This window comes from Pteronotus mesoamericanus, unplaced genomic scaffold (genome assembly GCF_021234165.1).
Source record: "Pteronotus mesoamericanus isolate MK-2021 breed Mesoamerican mustached bat unplaced genomic scaffold, CSHL_Meso_final contig_33, whole genome shotgun sequence".
Classification (NCBI taxonomy): domain Eukaryota; kingdom Metazoa; phylum Chordata; class Mammalia; order Chiroptera; family Mormoopidae; genus Pteronotus; species Pteronotus mesoamericanus.
In genome coordinates this window covers 12,107,611-12,124,974 of record NW_026555135.1, presented here as the reverse complement: position 1 = coordinate 12,124,974, position 17,364 = coordinate 12,107,611, and the positions used below count along the sequence as shown (strand labels likewise).

Below are 17,364 nucleotides of genomic sequence, written 5' to 3'. Positions count from 1 at the left end.
TAAGTAATAGAATAGGAAAATATTTGCAACACATCTAAAAAAGGGTTAATTATTTTGGGGGATTTTTTTAAGGGAAAAAATTCTATAAGCATTTAATCAAAAAATGGATAAAGAATACCACGAAGTCATTTAAATCTTTTTAAACGTAATAGAAATAGGCAAGAAATATACAAAAACAGGTTTAATTTCAGCAAATAATAAAGGAACAATTAAAATAACACATCGTTGTCACAATCAGATTAATAAGTATTAAAAATATTGGTAATATCAAATATAGTGACTGAAAGGAACTGGGTATTCATAGACTCTTTTTCATCTTCTTAAAGCAGTCCTTTTAGCATATTTGGCAATGCTGGTTTGGTGGAGGTATATTTACCTCCACCTTTTAGCCTTCTTTTGTCTGGGAAACTCCTTATTTCTCCTTCCATTTTAATTGAGAGCCTTGCTGGGTAGAGCAGTCTTGGTTGCAGGCCTTTGCTTTTCATGATTTGGAATATTTCTCCATTCCCTTCTGGCTTGCAGTGTTTCTGTTGAGAAGTCAGCTGCTAGTCGTACCAGGGTTCCCTTATATGTTACTACCTTTTTCTCCCTTGCTGCCTTTAGGATACTCTATTTGTCTTTGATATTTGCCATTTAATGATGATGTATCTTGGAGTAGGCCTCATTGGGTTCCTCTTGAATGTGACCCTCTGTGCTTCCTGGACTTGTGTGACTTTTTCTCTCCTCCAGTTAGGGAAGTTTTCCATCATTACTTTTTCAAACATGTTCTCTATCCCCTGCTCCTCTTCTCCTTCTGGTACCCCTAATATATGGAAATTATTATGTTTCAGGTTGTCCTACATTTCCCTAAATGCCCCTTCATTCTTTTTGAGTCTTTTTTCATTTTCTTGCTCTTTCTTGGAGCTTTTTTCTACCTTATCTACCAGCTTGCTGATTCATTCCTCTGCTTCATCTAGTCGGCTTTTGATTCCCTCTACTGTGTCGTTCAATTCAGTAATTGTATTCTTCATTTCCTCTTGTCTCTTGTTGATAGTTTCTATGTCGTTTTTCATGCTAATATAGTTTGCAGTAAGTTCCTCGTAGTTTCCCTGTAGTTTTTTGTAATTCTCTCTGAGCTCACTGAGCTTCCTTAGAACCGTTGTTTTGAACTCAATATCTCATCATTTACTTGCCTCTATTTCATTTAGTTCTCTTTGTGGGGATTCCTCCTTTCCTTTTGATTGTGGGGGTGCTTCTTTGTCTTCCCATTATTTGTGAGACTCTTCTTTTTTACTTCTGCTTCTTAAATTCATCTGTCTTGATTTTCTGACTTTGTGGTGTGAACTTCTATGGTAAGAGACTGCTCTTTACTCTTTCTGGATCTGCCACTGATAATGTCAGATGTTGACCCTGTCTGACCTTAGGCAGTGTGTTCAAGACTTCCAGGAATCTGCTGTCTGTGGCTGTCTCCTTCAGCTGTTAATCTAGTCACTCTGCACTCAGCAGGCCAGCTTAGACACTACAGGGCGGGGCAGAGTCCTTCTTGGGAGCGGGGTTATTGGATCCTCTCACGCTGTTGCTGCTCAGGCGAATGGTCTGCCTGAGCAAGATGGCTGCTGCAGTATGGGGGAGGAGTCAGCAATGGGATCCCGCCAGCTACTCTCTCAGTTCTCTCCTCAAAGCCTCCTTCCCCAGTGTCTCCTCAGGTGTCTCTAGCCCACTCTGCTCCCACCTTTGTTGGGGACCAGGGTAAGTGACTGCAAATAAAAATTTATGCATTGGCCCTTTAAATGGCTCTTTGGGTCTCCAGCCACCTGTCTATGGCAGAGAGTAACCCTGCCACTTTTTGCAGCTGGCTGTTATCTGTATACTTTTTGGGCTCTGGTGCTGTAAGTTGGAGATACCTGCTTATGGTTTAGACCCCGCTCTTCTCAGGAGGATCCAACCAGACGTTTCAATATCCTTTTGGTGCTGCTGCCTGTGTGAGCCTCACCTGCCTTCTCAAGTCTCTACTGCACTCCTTACCAGTTAGGTTGTGCTAAAGCTGATTCTTCTGTCTGTCCGAGGTTATAAGGCATCTCTCTTCCTATTGTTCAGTTGTTTGTTCCAGGTTATTTCTCCACAATTAGTTGTAATTCCAGATTGATCCTGGGAGGAGGTCAGTGTAACTTCCAATCACTCCTCCACCATTTTGATTCTTCCTCTAATTTTTATTTTTCTTGTAGAATCTACTGTGGTGACATTGGTTAATGAACTAATGGATTTTAGGTGTGCAACTCTATAACACATCATCTGTATATTGTATGGTGTATTTACCACTCCAAGTCATGTCTCCTTTCATCATCAGTTATCCGCCTATATATTCTCTTTTACCTCCCCCTACCCCTTTTTCCTCTGGAAATCACCATGCTGTGTCTAAGTTTTGTTGGTTTTTGGGTTTTTTTTTACTTAATTTCTTTACCTTTTTTACACAGTTCTCTTAACCTCTTCCCCTCACAGCTGTCAATCTGTTTTCTGTATTTATGAGTCTGTTCCTACTTTGCTTGTTAGTTTATTTTGTTCATTGCATTCCACATGTAAGTGGAATCATATGGTACTTGTCTTTCTCTGGCTGGCTTATTTCACTTAGCATAATACTATGCTAAGTCCATCCATGCTATACAAAGGGTAAGATTTCCTTCTTTTTTTTTTTCATGGTCAAGCAGTAGTCCATTGTGTAACTGTACCACAGCTTTTTTTTACCCACTCATCTACTGATGGACACTTGGGCTGCTTCCATATCTTGGCTATTGTAAATAATGCTGCAGTGAATGTGGGGTGCATATATTCTTTCAAATTAGTGTCTCAGTTTTCTTCAGAGACATTCCCAGAAGTGGAATCACTGAGTCAAAGGGCATTTTTAATTTTTTGAGGTATCTCCATAATGCTTTCAACAGTGTTGCACCAGTCTGCATTCCCACCAACAATGCAAAAGGGTTCCCTTTTCTTCATATTCTCACCAACACTTGTTGTTTGTTGACTTATTGATGATACCCATTCTGACAGGTGTGAGGTGTTACCTTATTGTGGTTCTATTTTAATTTTTTTAATATACACAATTTTACAAAATTCATTGTACTTTTAATTTGTATTTCTCTGATTATTAGTGACATTGAGCATCTTTTCATATGTCTATTGGCCATCTGTGTGTCCTCTTTGGAGAAGTGTCTTTCAGGTCCTTTGCCCATTTTTTTAATTGTATTGTTTATTCTTTGTTGTTGAGTTTTGTAAATTCTTTATACATTTTGTATATTAACCCATTATCAGATGTATTGGTGAATATCTTCTCCCATTTCGTGGGCTCTCTTTTTATTTTGTTGAAGGTTTCCTTTTCTGTGCAAAAACTTTTTAGTTTTATGTAGTTCCATTTGTTTAATTTTTCTATTGCTTCTGCCTGGGGAGATATATCACATAAAATATTGCTACAAGCAATGTCTGAAACTTTACTGCCTAAGTTTTCTTATAGGATTTTTATGGTTTCAGGTCTAATATGTGTCACTTTAATCCATTTTGAATTTATTCTTGTGTGTGGCATAAGAGGGTTTCATTTTACTGCACACATCTGTCCAATTTTCCCAACAACATTTATTGAATAAACTACCTTTAGCCCACTGTAAGTGCTTGCTTCCTTTGTCAAATATTAATTGGCTAAAGGTGTGGGTTTATTCCTGGGCTCTCTATTCTGTTTCATTGATCTATGTGTCTGTCTTTATCAAAACAGCATGGTACAGCCAGTACCATGCTGTTTTGATTACTACAGCCTTATAGTATAGTTTGATATTAGGTACTATGATTTCTCCAAATGTGTCCTCCTTTCTCAGGATCGCTGTTGCTATGTGGAGCCTTTTGTTGTTCCATATAAATTTTTAAAATATTTATTCTAGTTCTGTTAAATACATCATTGGCATCTTGAAAGGAATTGCATTGAATATATAAATTGCCTTGGGTAGCACAGATATTTTAATAATGTTAATTGGTCTTATCCATGTACATGGTATGGGCTTCCACTTATTTGTATCTTCTTCAATTTCTTTCTTCAGTGTCTTGTAATTTTGTAAATACAGGTCTTTTACATCCTTGTTAGATTTATTCCTAGGTGCTTTATCCTTTTTAAAAAAATATTTTATTTATTTATTTTTTGAGAGAGGGGAAGAGGGGGAGGAAGAGAGGGAGAGAAACATCAATGTGTGTTTGCCTCTCATGTGCCCCGCACTGGGTACCTGGCCTGCAACTCAGGCTTGTGCCCTGACTGGGAATCGAACTCGCGACCCTTTGGTTTGCAGGCTGGCACTCAACCCACTGAGCCATACCAGCCAGTGTGGTATTTTATTCTCCTTGAAGCAATTGTGAATGGGATTATTTTCTTAATTTCCCTTTCTGTTAGTTCTTTATTGCCATATAAAAATACAACTGATTTGTGGATATTAATTTTGTATCCTGCTACTTTGCTGAATTCATTGATCAGTTCTAGTATTTTCTTGGTAGAATCTTTGGAATTCTCTATGTATACTATCACATCATCTGCAAATAAAGACAGTTTTACTTCTTCCTTTCCAATTTGGATGCCTCTTATTTCTTCTTGTCTGGTTGCTGTGGTTAGGACTTCTAGTACTATGTTGTATAAGAGAGGTGAAAGTGGACATTCCTGTCTTGTTCCTGATCTTATGAGAAATGCTTGTAGTTTTTGCCCACTGAATATAATGCTGGCAGTGGGTTTGTCATAAATGGCCTTTCTTATGTTTAGGTATGTTCCCTCTACTCCCACTTTGCTGAGAGTTTTTATCATAAATAGGTGCTGGGTTTTAGCAAATGCTTTTTCTGCATCTATTGATATGATCATGTGGTTTTTATCCTTTGTTTTGTTTATATGGTATATCACATTTATTGATTTATGGATACTGTACCAGCCTTGCATTCCTGGAGTAAACCCCACTTGATCATGGTGTATGATCTTTTTAATGTATTGCTGAATCCAGTTTGTTAATATTTCTTTGAGGATTTCAGCATCTATGTTCATCAGAGATACTCACGTATAATTTTCTTTCTTTGTAGTGTTTTTATCTGGTTTTGGAATTAAGATAATTCTGGCCTCATAAAATGAGCATGGGAGTATTCTGTCCTCTTGAAATTTTTGAAAAAGCTTGAGAAAGATAGATATTAGTTTTTCTTTGAATGTTTGGTAAAATTCACCTGTGAAGACATTGCGTCCAGGATGTGCGTTTTTGGAAGTTTTTTGATTACTGCTTCAATTTTACTAGTTGTAATCTATCAATATTATTAGCAGCTGAAAAGTAAACCATTGCTCTTCAAGCAATTCTCGAATATTTCATTTTCTTGAATGAAATAGATTCATGCTTTGTTTTCTTATAAATAAATTGAATTACTTTGGCTTTACATAAGTCATTTTAAAATGAAATATTTGTAGAAACTTGAATCATAGCAATGAAAATGTTCCTTGCTAAGCTACTGCACTGCTAATCCTTTTACCAAATATGGGCTTTTCTACTTATTTTTGTAGAAGTGGAAAATTACCAAGTATGTTCTCAATACTAAATAAATCTTACCTGATTTTATTTATGCTAGTTAATTTTAGTAACATAATGACCTCTAAATTAAATTTTAGATAAAAAATATTTACCATGATATATAGGCAAAACATTTACAAAGTTATTGATAATATAAAAATCACTACATACAATTCATAAAGAAATACATAATATATAAAGAAAACTTTCTTTTACATAGCACAATACTTCCATTTGTTACATTAAATTATTACTGAATGCAATTGTTACATTAAATTTTAACACTGACTATTCTTTTCAAACGTGATTCTTTAAAAAATTTTTTAAAGATTTTATTTATATATTTTTAGAGAGAGGGGAAGGGAGGGGAAAAAGAGAGGGGGCAAAAGATCAGTGCGTGGTTGCCTCTTGTGCACCTGCTACTGGGGACCTGGCCACAACCCAGGCACGTGCTGTGACTGGGAATCAAACTGACAACCCTTTGGTTCAGAGGCCGGAACTCAATCCACTGAGCCACACCAGCCAGGGAATCAAACGTGATATTTTTTGTCTGTAAATTAGAACAGCATCACATGTCCTAAAAATGTAATTGTATGTTGTAAAAACATTATTATATCATATTTGCCATTATATATAAATTTAACATCTATATTAAACTTCCCAAATCCCATATAAATTTCAAGTGGAAGGGAAATGTTTCTGACATGTTACAAAATTCATTATGTCTGAAAAACTATTTTGAGCTACAGGCTGAAATAAAATTTAGTTAGATATATCCACCAATGTGCTAAAAATATGTTTATCTTACAAAGTGACGTTAATTGTTGCTTGAGGAAAAAATAATTATTACACTATAAAACAGAAGAAAGGAGTTTCAGTAAATAAGCTTCAAAAAAGGGATTAGTTTTGTTATAAAGCCATTTTATGAGCTTTTATCTTTTTTAAAATTTTTTTATTTTTTATTTTTAGCGTGGGGTAGGGAGGGAGAAAGGAGGGAAAGAAACATCAATGTGTGGTTGCCTCTTGAACAGCCCCTACTGGGGATCTGGCCCACAACCCAGGCGTGTGCCCTGACTGGGAATCGAACTGGTGACCCTTTGGTTCACAGTCAGGTGCTCAATCCACTGAGCCACACCAGCCAGGGCCACTTTTACCCTTTTAATTGTATGATTCACAAGAACAAGAACAGAATTTGCCAGAAGAGTACACAGATTTCCTATCTATTCACTTAGCTTTCCCCAATGATAACATTTAATATAGTACATTGTCAAAACCAGGAAATTGATGTTGGTACAATTTTTTAAACTAAACTTGAGATGTTATTTGATTTCACCAGTTTTTACGTGAGTTAATTTTTGTGTGTAGAATTATGAAATTTTGTCACATATATATAAGAGTGATCACCACAGAGATGGCGTTTGATGCTGTGGTGGTAAATAAGATTGATTATCCAGATAGAGTTTAGACTGAAAGAAAAGATTCGGGATCAGAACACTGGTAAATACCCTAATTAAGGGGTAATTCCAGGAAAAAAAAATGAATGAAAAACATGAAGAAATGGTCAGAGAATTGGGAGGAAAATTAAGGGAGAGTGATGTGTTGGAATCCAAAAGAAGAAGGGCTTCCAGGTGACAGGAGTGATGGCTGAAGGGATGTGGGGGTAGAGTCCAGACTGCAAAGCACCCATTGCACCTGGCTAATTGGTCCTTCGTAACTATTGCTAGAGCACCAGTGGTGGAATTGTAGGAGTGAAAGAATGAATTGAGAGGTAAGGAAGTGGACACAGTGAACTATGAAATATCTACTGAGGCAAGTGGAACAATGAATGCAAACAAAGAGAAAGATTATAAATGAGATGTTAGTCTAAACACAACTAAACGCACATAGGAAGGGATGATAGGTAGGAAGGAAGAGGAACATTTCTAATTTTGACATACTGAAGAGAAAAATACATCCTGCTAGTGAGTCATATTCAATTTAGCAATTTAAATACCTGTGACCTCAACATTCTAGCTTAGATTGGGGGAACTAAAAGGATCTAACCAAGAGAAGAGAGTTCCGAGAAAAAAAAATAGCCTCTTTATTGTAGAGACACAAAAACAAAAGGTTGATTGGGTTTTCCAAGATTTAAAAGAAGCAGTGGTAGCGAAGGGCAGAGTGGCTGGAGACAACATGGGAGAGGAGCGCAGAGGCTGGATTTGGCAGGATCTTGAAGACTTCAGTAAGAACTATGGATTTGACTGTCTGTGCAATAGAAAGCTACTGCAAGGTTTTAAACACTGAAAGGTTTACAGTGTTCAAAGGGCAATCTGGTTGCACTGTAAAAAATGTCCTGGATAGAGGAAGTATGGGTAAGAAATGATGGTGGCTTACCCTGGGACAGGAACAGCATAAATGGAAAAAAATAGATATATACAGTTGGAGCCAGGGTTGACCACTCCATGAACTGCATTGCTGGGTCCACTAATGACCCCAAGAGCAGAGTTAGGCCTCTCCCATTCTTGTGCTAATCCTCACGGAAACAAGAACTTTGCTTCTGGCTCCAAAGTGATGGGCTGTGGGGAAGCGATTTCTTAGTCCCGATCTGTGGTCCTTTCCACAACCAAATGGAAGTCCCAAGATGACCTGCAGGTCCCAGCGCTGACCACAGGAGGGTATCCATTGGTCCCTGATGGCAGCTCACCCCAAGCAGCTAGGCCCAGCTTCCCTTTCCATGCTCATTCATAGACCTGAGTTTCTGTTTTTGTCCCTATTACAAGTGACTGTTCCTTGAGAATCATGACAATGTCAGGGTCACAGTTATATCACCACCAGGGCCTGTCTTGACCAATAAATATCTGCTGAATGAATGAACAAATTAGACCTAGAAAGAAGATTAGGAATCCCTATTTTATAAGAAGGAAACAAGACTCATACCAGTTTTGGCCCCAATGACATCAGCAGTAAGTTGTATAGTCAGGATGCAAACTCAGGCTTCTGACCCTAGATTTCATTAAAATTTATAGATAGTCTTTTTAGACAACACCCCCCTCTCTAAATAAAATTTAACATGGAAGTTTCAGGGTCCCTATAAAGATTATGTTTTAATAGGGGACACTCTCAGTATTTCCTCATTCATGAGATGTTTTAAGGGATAAGTTTAATTATCATTTACTGCTTTCAAACTTTATTTCTGTTGGTCTTTAGTTCTGATAGTTGTATACAGCACCCCTTGGATATTCCTTTTAGTCTAGTTTTATCATCTTGTCCTGGCCAGTGTAGCTCAGTTGGTTGGGTGTCATCCTGCAAACTGAAAGGTCAGGGGTTTGATTCCTGGTCAGGGCACATGTCCAGGCTGCTGGTTCAATCCCCAGTTGGAATGTGTATGAAAGGCAACTGATTGATGTTTCTCTCTCACATTGATATTGCTCTCCCTCTCTTCCTCCCTTCCCCTCTCTTAAAGTCAATAAGCATCTCCTCAGGTGAGGGATTTTTAAAAAATACATTATTTAAACATTACATTAGTCATTTTAGCAACTAAGATTGTACTTTTCAAATAATTTACATATTCACACTTTCTGAAAATCTAAAAGAAAACAGGTAACAAATTAAAAATAAAGAACCAAATTTTTATAGTTTGGTTAAATAGGAAATTAAAAGATTAATGTGGTTTCAGAGCTTTAAAATTCTGAACATTCTCGTGATCTAAATAACATAATTCAAACTCACTTCCTTTGACATTATAATTAAAATAACAGAAACAGCAGTACCTTCTTGCCCTACATGTACAAAAAACTAAATAGAATGTAAATTCATCAGTTATAAGCACTAAATGGGATCATTTCCTAGGGTACATTTCATCATAATTCACAATTTTTAAAGCATTTGTGTAAATGTTTAAACCAGGTATAGACTAGATACAGGCTTTAAAATCTTATACTCACTCTTTCATGATACTTTTGGTTCTTTTCTCTAAGCCTCTTTATTTGAACCATGAATCGTTCTACTGCATTTTCCTTTATTTGACAGCTGATAATAAAAAAAGATAACATTTGTTACAATTACTTATCTTAGGAAAAATTAGTGATACAAAATGTTAAAATTAAACTAAATTATTTGAGTTGAAACAAAGTCTAAATATATTGTAAAAACCCATTTAGGGATAAAAATCTTTCTTAAAATACATAGAGGGGAACTGCAGTTTTTAAATCAATCACCATTTGTATTTCACAGCAGTAATTTTTTAAATATATACTTTATTGATTATGCTATTACAGTTGTCCCATTATTTTTCTCCCCTTTAACCCCCTCCACCCTGCACCCCTATCCCACCAGCATTCTCCCACCCCCCTAGTTCATGTCCGTGGGTCGTACATATAACTTCTTTGGCTTCTCCATTTCCTATATTATTCTTAACCCCCCCCTGTCTATTTTGTACCTACTCTTTATGCTTCCTATTCCCTGTGCCTTTTCCTCCATTCTCTCCCCTCCCTCTCCCTTCTGATCTCCATTTCTGTGATTCTGTTCCTGTTCTAGGCGTTTACTTAGTTTTTTGTTTTTTGGGTTTTTTTTTTTTGTTTTTTTGTTTTTTTGTTTTTTACATTCAGTTGTTGATAGTTGTTTGTTGTCCTTTTACTGTTCATAGTTTTTGATCTTCTTTTTCTTAGATAAGTCCCTTTAACATTTCATGTAATAAGAATTTGATGATGATGAACTCCTTTAACCTGAGGTTATCTGGGAAGCATTTTATCTGCCCTTCCATTCTAAATGATAGCTTTGTTGGATAGAGTAATCTTGGATGTAGATCCTTGTCTTTCATGACTTTGAAAACTTCTTTCCAGCCCCTTCTTGACTATAAGGTTTCTTTTGAGAAATCAGCTGATGGTCTTATGGGAACTCCTTTGTAGGTAACTCTCCTTTTCTCTTGCTGCTTTTAAGATTCTCTCCTTATATGTAATCTTGGGTAATGTAATTATGATGTACTTTGGTGTGTGCTTCCTTGGGTCCAAATTCTTTGGTACTCTCTAAGCCTCCTGGATCTCCTGAAAGTCTATTTCCTTGGCCAGATTGGGGAAGTTCTCCTTCATTATTTTTTCATATAAGTTTTCAATTATTTGCTCTTCCTCTTCTCCATCTGGCACCCCTATGTTTTGGATGTTGGAACATTTAAAGTCCCAGAGGTTCCTAAGCGTCTCCTCATTTTTTTGAATTCTTGCTTCTTCATTCTGTTCTGGTTGAATGTTTATTTATTCCTTCTGCTCCAAATTAGTCTTTTGATTCCTTATTTCCTTCCCTTCACTGTTGGTTCCTGTAAATTTTTCTTTATTTCACTTTGCAGAGCCTTCATTTTTCCCTCAATTTTGTGACCATACTCAACTAATTCTGTGAGCATCCTGATTTGAACTGTGCATCTGATAGGTTGGCTATCTCTTTGTCACTTAATTCTATTTTTGGAGTTTTGATCTGTTCTTTCATTTGGGCCATAATTCTTTGTCTCAGCACAACTGTTACATTGGAAGGGGTGGAGCCACAGGTATTCACCAGGTCACTGTATTGTGATGCTATATGTGAGGGAAGGGTCTGAGAGAGAGAGCAATGCTGCTTGCTTGGCTCCTGGCTGGCTTTCAGTCATTTCTCCTGCTACCCACAAGCAAATTGGTCCCTTCCAGTGCTGATTCCCAGGTAGGTGGGCTTCTGTATGTTCTAGGACCCCATAGGTCTCTCCAATGAACTCTCCTATGAGGCTGGGACTTTCTCCTGCTGCCTCAACCCCCACAGGTTTTTACCAGGCAGAGGTTTTGAGGTTTTATTTTTCTGCACTGGAACCCTGGTTTGCATGGTCTGTCTCGCTCCTTAGCTGTTCCTCCTGGTTTATCAGCACATAAATGTGGGACCACCTGGACCACTAGCCACTGCCTTGTTGCATGTCCTCTCTGCCCCAGCTGTCCATCTCTTCCCCTCCTACCAGTCTGGATGGATATTTCTTCTTTAGTTCCTTGGTTGTCTGACTTCCATACAGTTTCATTTTCTGGCAGTCTTGTTATTTTTTGTTTTTAAATTTGTTCTTGTCCTTTTGGTTGTGTGAAGAGGCAAAGTGTATCTACCTATGGCTCCATCTTGGCTGGAAGTTCACAGCAGTAATTTTGATGCTTTCCAATTGTCTATAAATAATTCATCTTTAAGAGAACCTAGAAAAAGGCACACTACAAACCTGCTTTCTACAATTCTAAAAATGTTCAGACAAAAATGACAAAACAAAGACTTTATAAGGGGTGCTATCTACTTGAAATGGTAAGGTGAACTGGGCATACCTATTGGTTCAGTAGTATATCATCTCTTCTATAAATAACCAAAGCTTCTTTCCTGACACACATACAGTTTTTTTAAAAACACCCACAAGTATTATTGAGCATCTGCTAGGTATGAAATAGAGAGAGAGAGGTGCAGAAAGAATTTGGAATAGGCCATTTGATGGCTATTTGAAGTGTTAAGTATATCTTTATACCTCTATTACCTAATAAATCTTATAACTTTAAATCTGAGACCAAAATAGGGCCACAGTAATAGGTATGTATAAACCCCTATTTCAATTAAAACTACAGCAGCACAAAAATATAGCAGTTCTGTGGGGCAGTGAACAGGGGAGTGAGAGGTCAACGAATGAGGAACTCTGGTTTTCCATCTTGTCCCTACAGCTTCTTACCTATCTGACCTCAGGCAAGTCACTTCTCTGAGACTCAATTTCTAAGCTGTCCATGGAGATAACAATACCCAGCTCTACATATTTTTATTAGGATTAAAATGAGAAGTCATATCTGAATGAATGTTTCTAACATAAAGTAAGTACTTAGTAAATTTCAGTTGAATTTGAATTTTACTTCCTCAGCCCTTCCTCCAAATGATCATTTGTATTTGTGACATTTTATATTTAGTAGAGAGAAAATAAGTCTCCTTCTATCCAAATCATGAGAAAAATGGGACACAAAGATAAAACAAGAAAATCCTTTAGTGGCAAAAAAAGCTCGGTTTGGATACCATGTAACTTGGATTTTAGGCTTGATTCTCCACTAAACTGCCTCTTAACCTATTTAGGCCTTGATTTGCTCTTCTATAAATAAGAGAATGGAAGGAGATGAGTTCCATTGTTCCTTTTTGGTTCCAAAATTCTACAGTTTAAATTTATCAGTGTTCCTTTTCATGCAGTTGTACATATAACACAGATTTAATGAGCAGCCTCTATATGCCCAATATTGTTTTAGGCTATACAGAGATAGTGACGAACAATATCTTTATGGTCTTTGCCCTCAAAGAGCTTACATTTTGGTAGACAATAAAGAAGTAAAAACACAATCATATTTACACATTGTGATAAATGCTGTGGGGGAAATAACAGGACATGAGAACAATAGTAAATGGAAAACTACTATAGTTAGGGTGGTCTCCACACAATAGTTACAAATAACACTATAGGTAAGTATAAACCATCTTTTACTTCTTTTCTAAAGTTTAGATGTACAAAAATTTTGAAAGGGTGACTTTTCTATCTCCCTTTTTAAAAAAAATCATTACTCAAGGATATGTTTATTGTAGAGAGAGAGGAAAGGAGAAATAGATAGTTACATAGATACATAGAGAGACAGACATCAATGCGGGAGAGAAACATTGGTTGTCTCCTTCCCACACTTGCCCTGACCAAGACTGAATCCACAGCCTAGGTATGTATCCCAACTGGGAATCAAACCCACAGCCTTGTGTGTGTGTGTGTGTGTGTGTGTGTGTGTGTGTGTATGTGCACACGCATGTGCACACAGGGCGATGCTCTGACCAACTGAGCCTCTGGCCTGGGCTCTACCTCCCATTTTTAAGGAGAAAAATAAAAATATTATAAATGAAAATGATCTGAAAAGAGTCTATGCTAATTACTCACATAATTTCTGCAATTAAAAATATGGTAATCCTAATTCTCTGCATGGACAATGCAGGCAAATGAATCTCAAGTAGATGGTCTTCATTGTTTTGGACCAAGAGCCTACCTGGATGATGATCAAGCATACAGAGATCAAAATGGAGATTATGTTCAGTCTGATCCCCAGGTATTGCATGGGACACAGTTGTACTAAAAAGAAAATGTTGTTTATCTGAAATTCAAATTAAATTGGGCCTCTGTATTTTTATTTGCTATATCTGGCCACCCGACACTTAAGCCTACCATCCCTCTCCTCAGAACAATGAGGTGCAAACAACGTAGGGCTTTGGCTTGTGTTCCTTCTGCAGTGAGCAGTTCAGAGAGATCTGAGTGGTTTCAGCAGGGAATTCTGAGATACCATAAAGGTTTTCGTGGCTTCATTGCCCCCCTCCTGGAGCACATGGTAGATGCAGATCTAACCTGGCCTAGACTCTCCTTGGAATTAACTTCTATCTCCTTAGGTCTTATGGAGAGATGGATTTACTAAGAAGAAGATGAAGCTGAACTTCAGAACTCCACACTATTAGCCACTGCAGGAATTCAAGATTCACTGTTCTTTATACTTTTTCCTTTTCATATCTTTCTCATCTACTCAATGCCCTAGTAATCCACATTTCACAATAAATGCTAAAATAAGTGGCATAATAAACCAGCAAGGTAATGTGCCAACTTTCTCCCTCCATGCAATTTCGTTGAGAATTCTGAAAAGAAAAATAAATTTGGATTCCAAAAAATTCTATACTTTTTTTTAACCCATAATCATATCCACATCTATTTCTATATCTATATCCACACTCCTTGCGGAAAACTTGGGAAGGGGGAACAAATTCAAATAGAAAATAAAAACCATCAGAGATGATCGCCTTATAGGTTTAACATTGGCCATCTCAGCTCTTCACAACCAACCATGGGATTTCATGACCTTATTTTCTTGGGATACATTTTTTGTAAAGTTCCATTGTTCAGAAATCATTGACTACCTGCTCTGTCTTGTCAGCTCTTTGTTAGGAGCTGAGATCATGTAGGAGAACTATTAGATGCTGCTGGGGGACACTTGAAGAATCCTTCCTCAGACAGTGATGTGTGTCTTGCCGATTTGTCACGGGCAAAAGTTCTGTCACCTGGGAACACATGGAACGAGTAAAGTGTCCCTAGCAGCAAGGCCTTGGTTGTTTCAGTCCATGAGATTATTTATTCAGTTTTTACAAAGGAAAGAGAACTAAAGCATGGGATGTTTAATTTCTACCTTGTACTAGGTCATGAGAATTTTTAAATGTTTGTCTCTTTGTAAACCTTAGTTAAATAGGGGAAGCTGGACTCTGTTTGACCCAGAAGAGAGAGAAACAGTTGTAGTTGGATGGTATCACTGTAAACCATGGGAACAAATTAGAGATCAGGTTGTATTCACAGGGGCTGATGTTTTGTCCGCCTCTCCTAAAATGAGATGAGGAAACTTTTCAGGTAGGTTGAGAAATGAGTGCAGGTGGTATCTGGTTATTACTTAATGGCATCTGAAGTAGAAAATAAGAGGAAACTTTGTTCAAAGTCTTTTTCCATAGATCTTTCTCTCTTAGTGTTCTAACCTTTTCACTCACTCCCTTCTAAAAAAGAGCATATGAATAGTCTCTCAAGAAGATGAATTTTCACTGAATGTTAAAAATAATTGTCTTACACATAGACCTAGTCACCAGTACCACAGATTTCCTGCTTTCTACCTTGTCCCCTCCAATACATGACTTGTCATTCCCAAATTCCAAGTGGTCCAGAGAGCTCAGTTTATCTGACCCTTTTGCTGAAGCCGCCGAATCTGGGCTTGCCTGCGCTCCCTCACTCTTCCTTCTCCCATTTCCTGGACTGTAACAAGCACTTCCTCACCCTGATGTCTTTTCCATAAGCCTTTCTCTCTACAATTCTATATCTTTATAACACCCGATCCTCTTCCAGAGATCAGCTGAAGGATTGCTTCCTAAAATAAGCTTTTCCTGACCCTGCTGTAGCACCCTACGTTTTTCTTTCTCAGGGAGAGAGTAAAGGGGAAAGGGTGTGTGTGGGGGGGGGGCAGGGGAGAGAGAGAGAGAGAGAGAGAGAGAGACACTGATTTGTTCTTCACTTACTTATGCATTCATTGACTGCTTCTTGTGTGTGCCCTGACCAGGGATCCAACCCACAATGTTGATGTATTGGGATGATGCTCTAACCAACTGAGCTACCCTGCCAGGGCCCTACACTTTTCTTTCAAAGCACCTTAATTATAGCTATGCAATTTTTTAAAAAAGCTTGAATTAGTTGTCTAATGTCTGTCTCTCATGCTTAAGCAGGGCAGGGACCTTGTGGACATATTCACTGCTGTCCTCCAGTACCCGGCATTTGCCTTGTTCTTGGTAAACATTCAAATATCAGTCGAATGGAAGCATGCATGAAGTACATTCTTATTTGGAAAAATACTGACATGTAATCATTCACTCAATAAGAATTACATATTAAAACACCCACCCTATGCCAAAAGTTGGGGTTCAAAAGCTCTCAAGGGGCTCACTATCCATTGGTTGGATAAAACATAAACATAGGATAGGTATTATCTTTAGTTTTGTCTCCAGCTCCTGGGACTGGAACATTAAGAAATATTATTCCTATTAAAAATAATTCTAAATCATTTGTATTTGATCTGTGGCTATTTGGAAATAATGCAAATTGGAATGTCTGGAAATGAAAAGTTATAGAAAGAAAAAAAATGTCCTTGTTTACTCTCCTGTGAATGTACACGAACTATTCTATGTTGTATTTTAAAAGGTAGGCCAGCCAAGTGGTGTGTATATGTGGGAGAGTGACCAATAATACAATGGAGGGAGAGAGAGAGGCGAAACCACGTTAATGGATGCTGTTTCATAGCTGCTGCATGGACTTCGTTAAAGTTTCAAAAACTTTTTAAAACATTCACTTAGCACATGAATGTCATTATGCCTTCAATCTACCTCCAATCCAGCTCCCCTGACAGACTTAAAATTATTTTATTTTTAATTGAATTTATTGGGGTGACATCGATATTCAAAACCATACAGGTTTCAAGCGTACTTCCCTTGACAGCTTCTGAGTGCGTCATTTTCTATTTGGAGTTACATGAGTGTTCACAATGATCGTCATTTATATGTGGAAGCCTTTGGGTTTAACAATCTAAGCTTACTGATAGTCTAGAAGAGCCTCACTGATAGGCAATTTCACTTCTTTTGGCAGCCCGTCTTGAATATCCTTTTTATTTGCTTTCGCTGTATTTTCCATTGCGTTGCTTAGCTAGTAAGAAATATACCTGTTTTGAAAAAAAGATATAAGAAAAGCAAATAAACTCTTGTTCTTGCCCCTCTACATATGTTTATACAAGATAAGCCACTGCTGAGACTTAATTTAAAACTGGTTTTTCAACCCAGACTGTTGTCCTCCTAAAATCTGCCACAACTCTGGGACATCATAAATCATTGGATTATTGAGTCTGGTGAGTTCCACATTTAGCCCAGGTACAGCATCACCCCACCCAAAACTGTGTGAGATCCATCCCCTTATGTTATCCATCTACATCTGTTGCCCCTGTCAAGCTTCTTTAAGAGCAAGGGCTGAACTTTGTCATTCATTTCATTTCTCCACAGTGTTTGGCAGAATGCACTGCATATAGCAGTTGCTCAGTAAATGTTAATTTTGAAAAATTAAGACAAAACAAAAGCACAACTTCCTGTGAATACAGAAAAACTTGGGTCCAAAGGAATTAGGCTTGCCCAGGGTTGTTTTAAAGAGCTAATAAGAGCACACATTAAAGTGTTTTTTAAATGGTTAAGAGGTTTATAAATACAAGGTAACAATAATAGTGTATTTTTATTAACAGTAACT

General features: G+C 37.5%; 1 protein-coding gene across 1 annotated transcript in view; it reads right to left on the bottom strand.

Annotated features, from left to right (window-relative positions):
* Positions 1-16,764, bottom strand: part of CCDC83 (coiled-coil domain containing 83) — a 57,229-nt gene extending 40,465 nt beyond the window's left edge. The window contains exons 1-2 of the mRNA XM_054576170.1: positions 16,670-16,764; positions 9,467-9,551 (exon numbers count right to left, since the gene is read on the bottom strand). Coding sequence (XP_054432145.1) covers positions 9,467-9,551; positions 16,670-16,764 — 180 coding nt within the window. The remainder of the gene's footprint in view (positions 1-9,466; positions 9,552-16,669) is intronic.
* Positions 16,765-17,364: the final 600 nt, after the last annotated feature.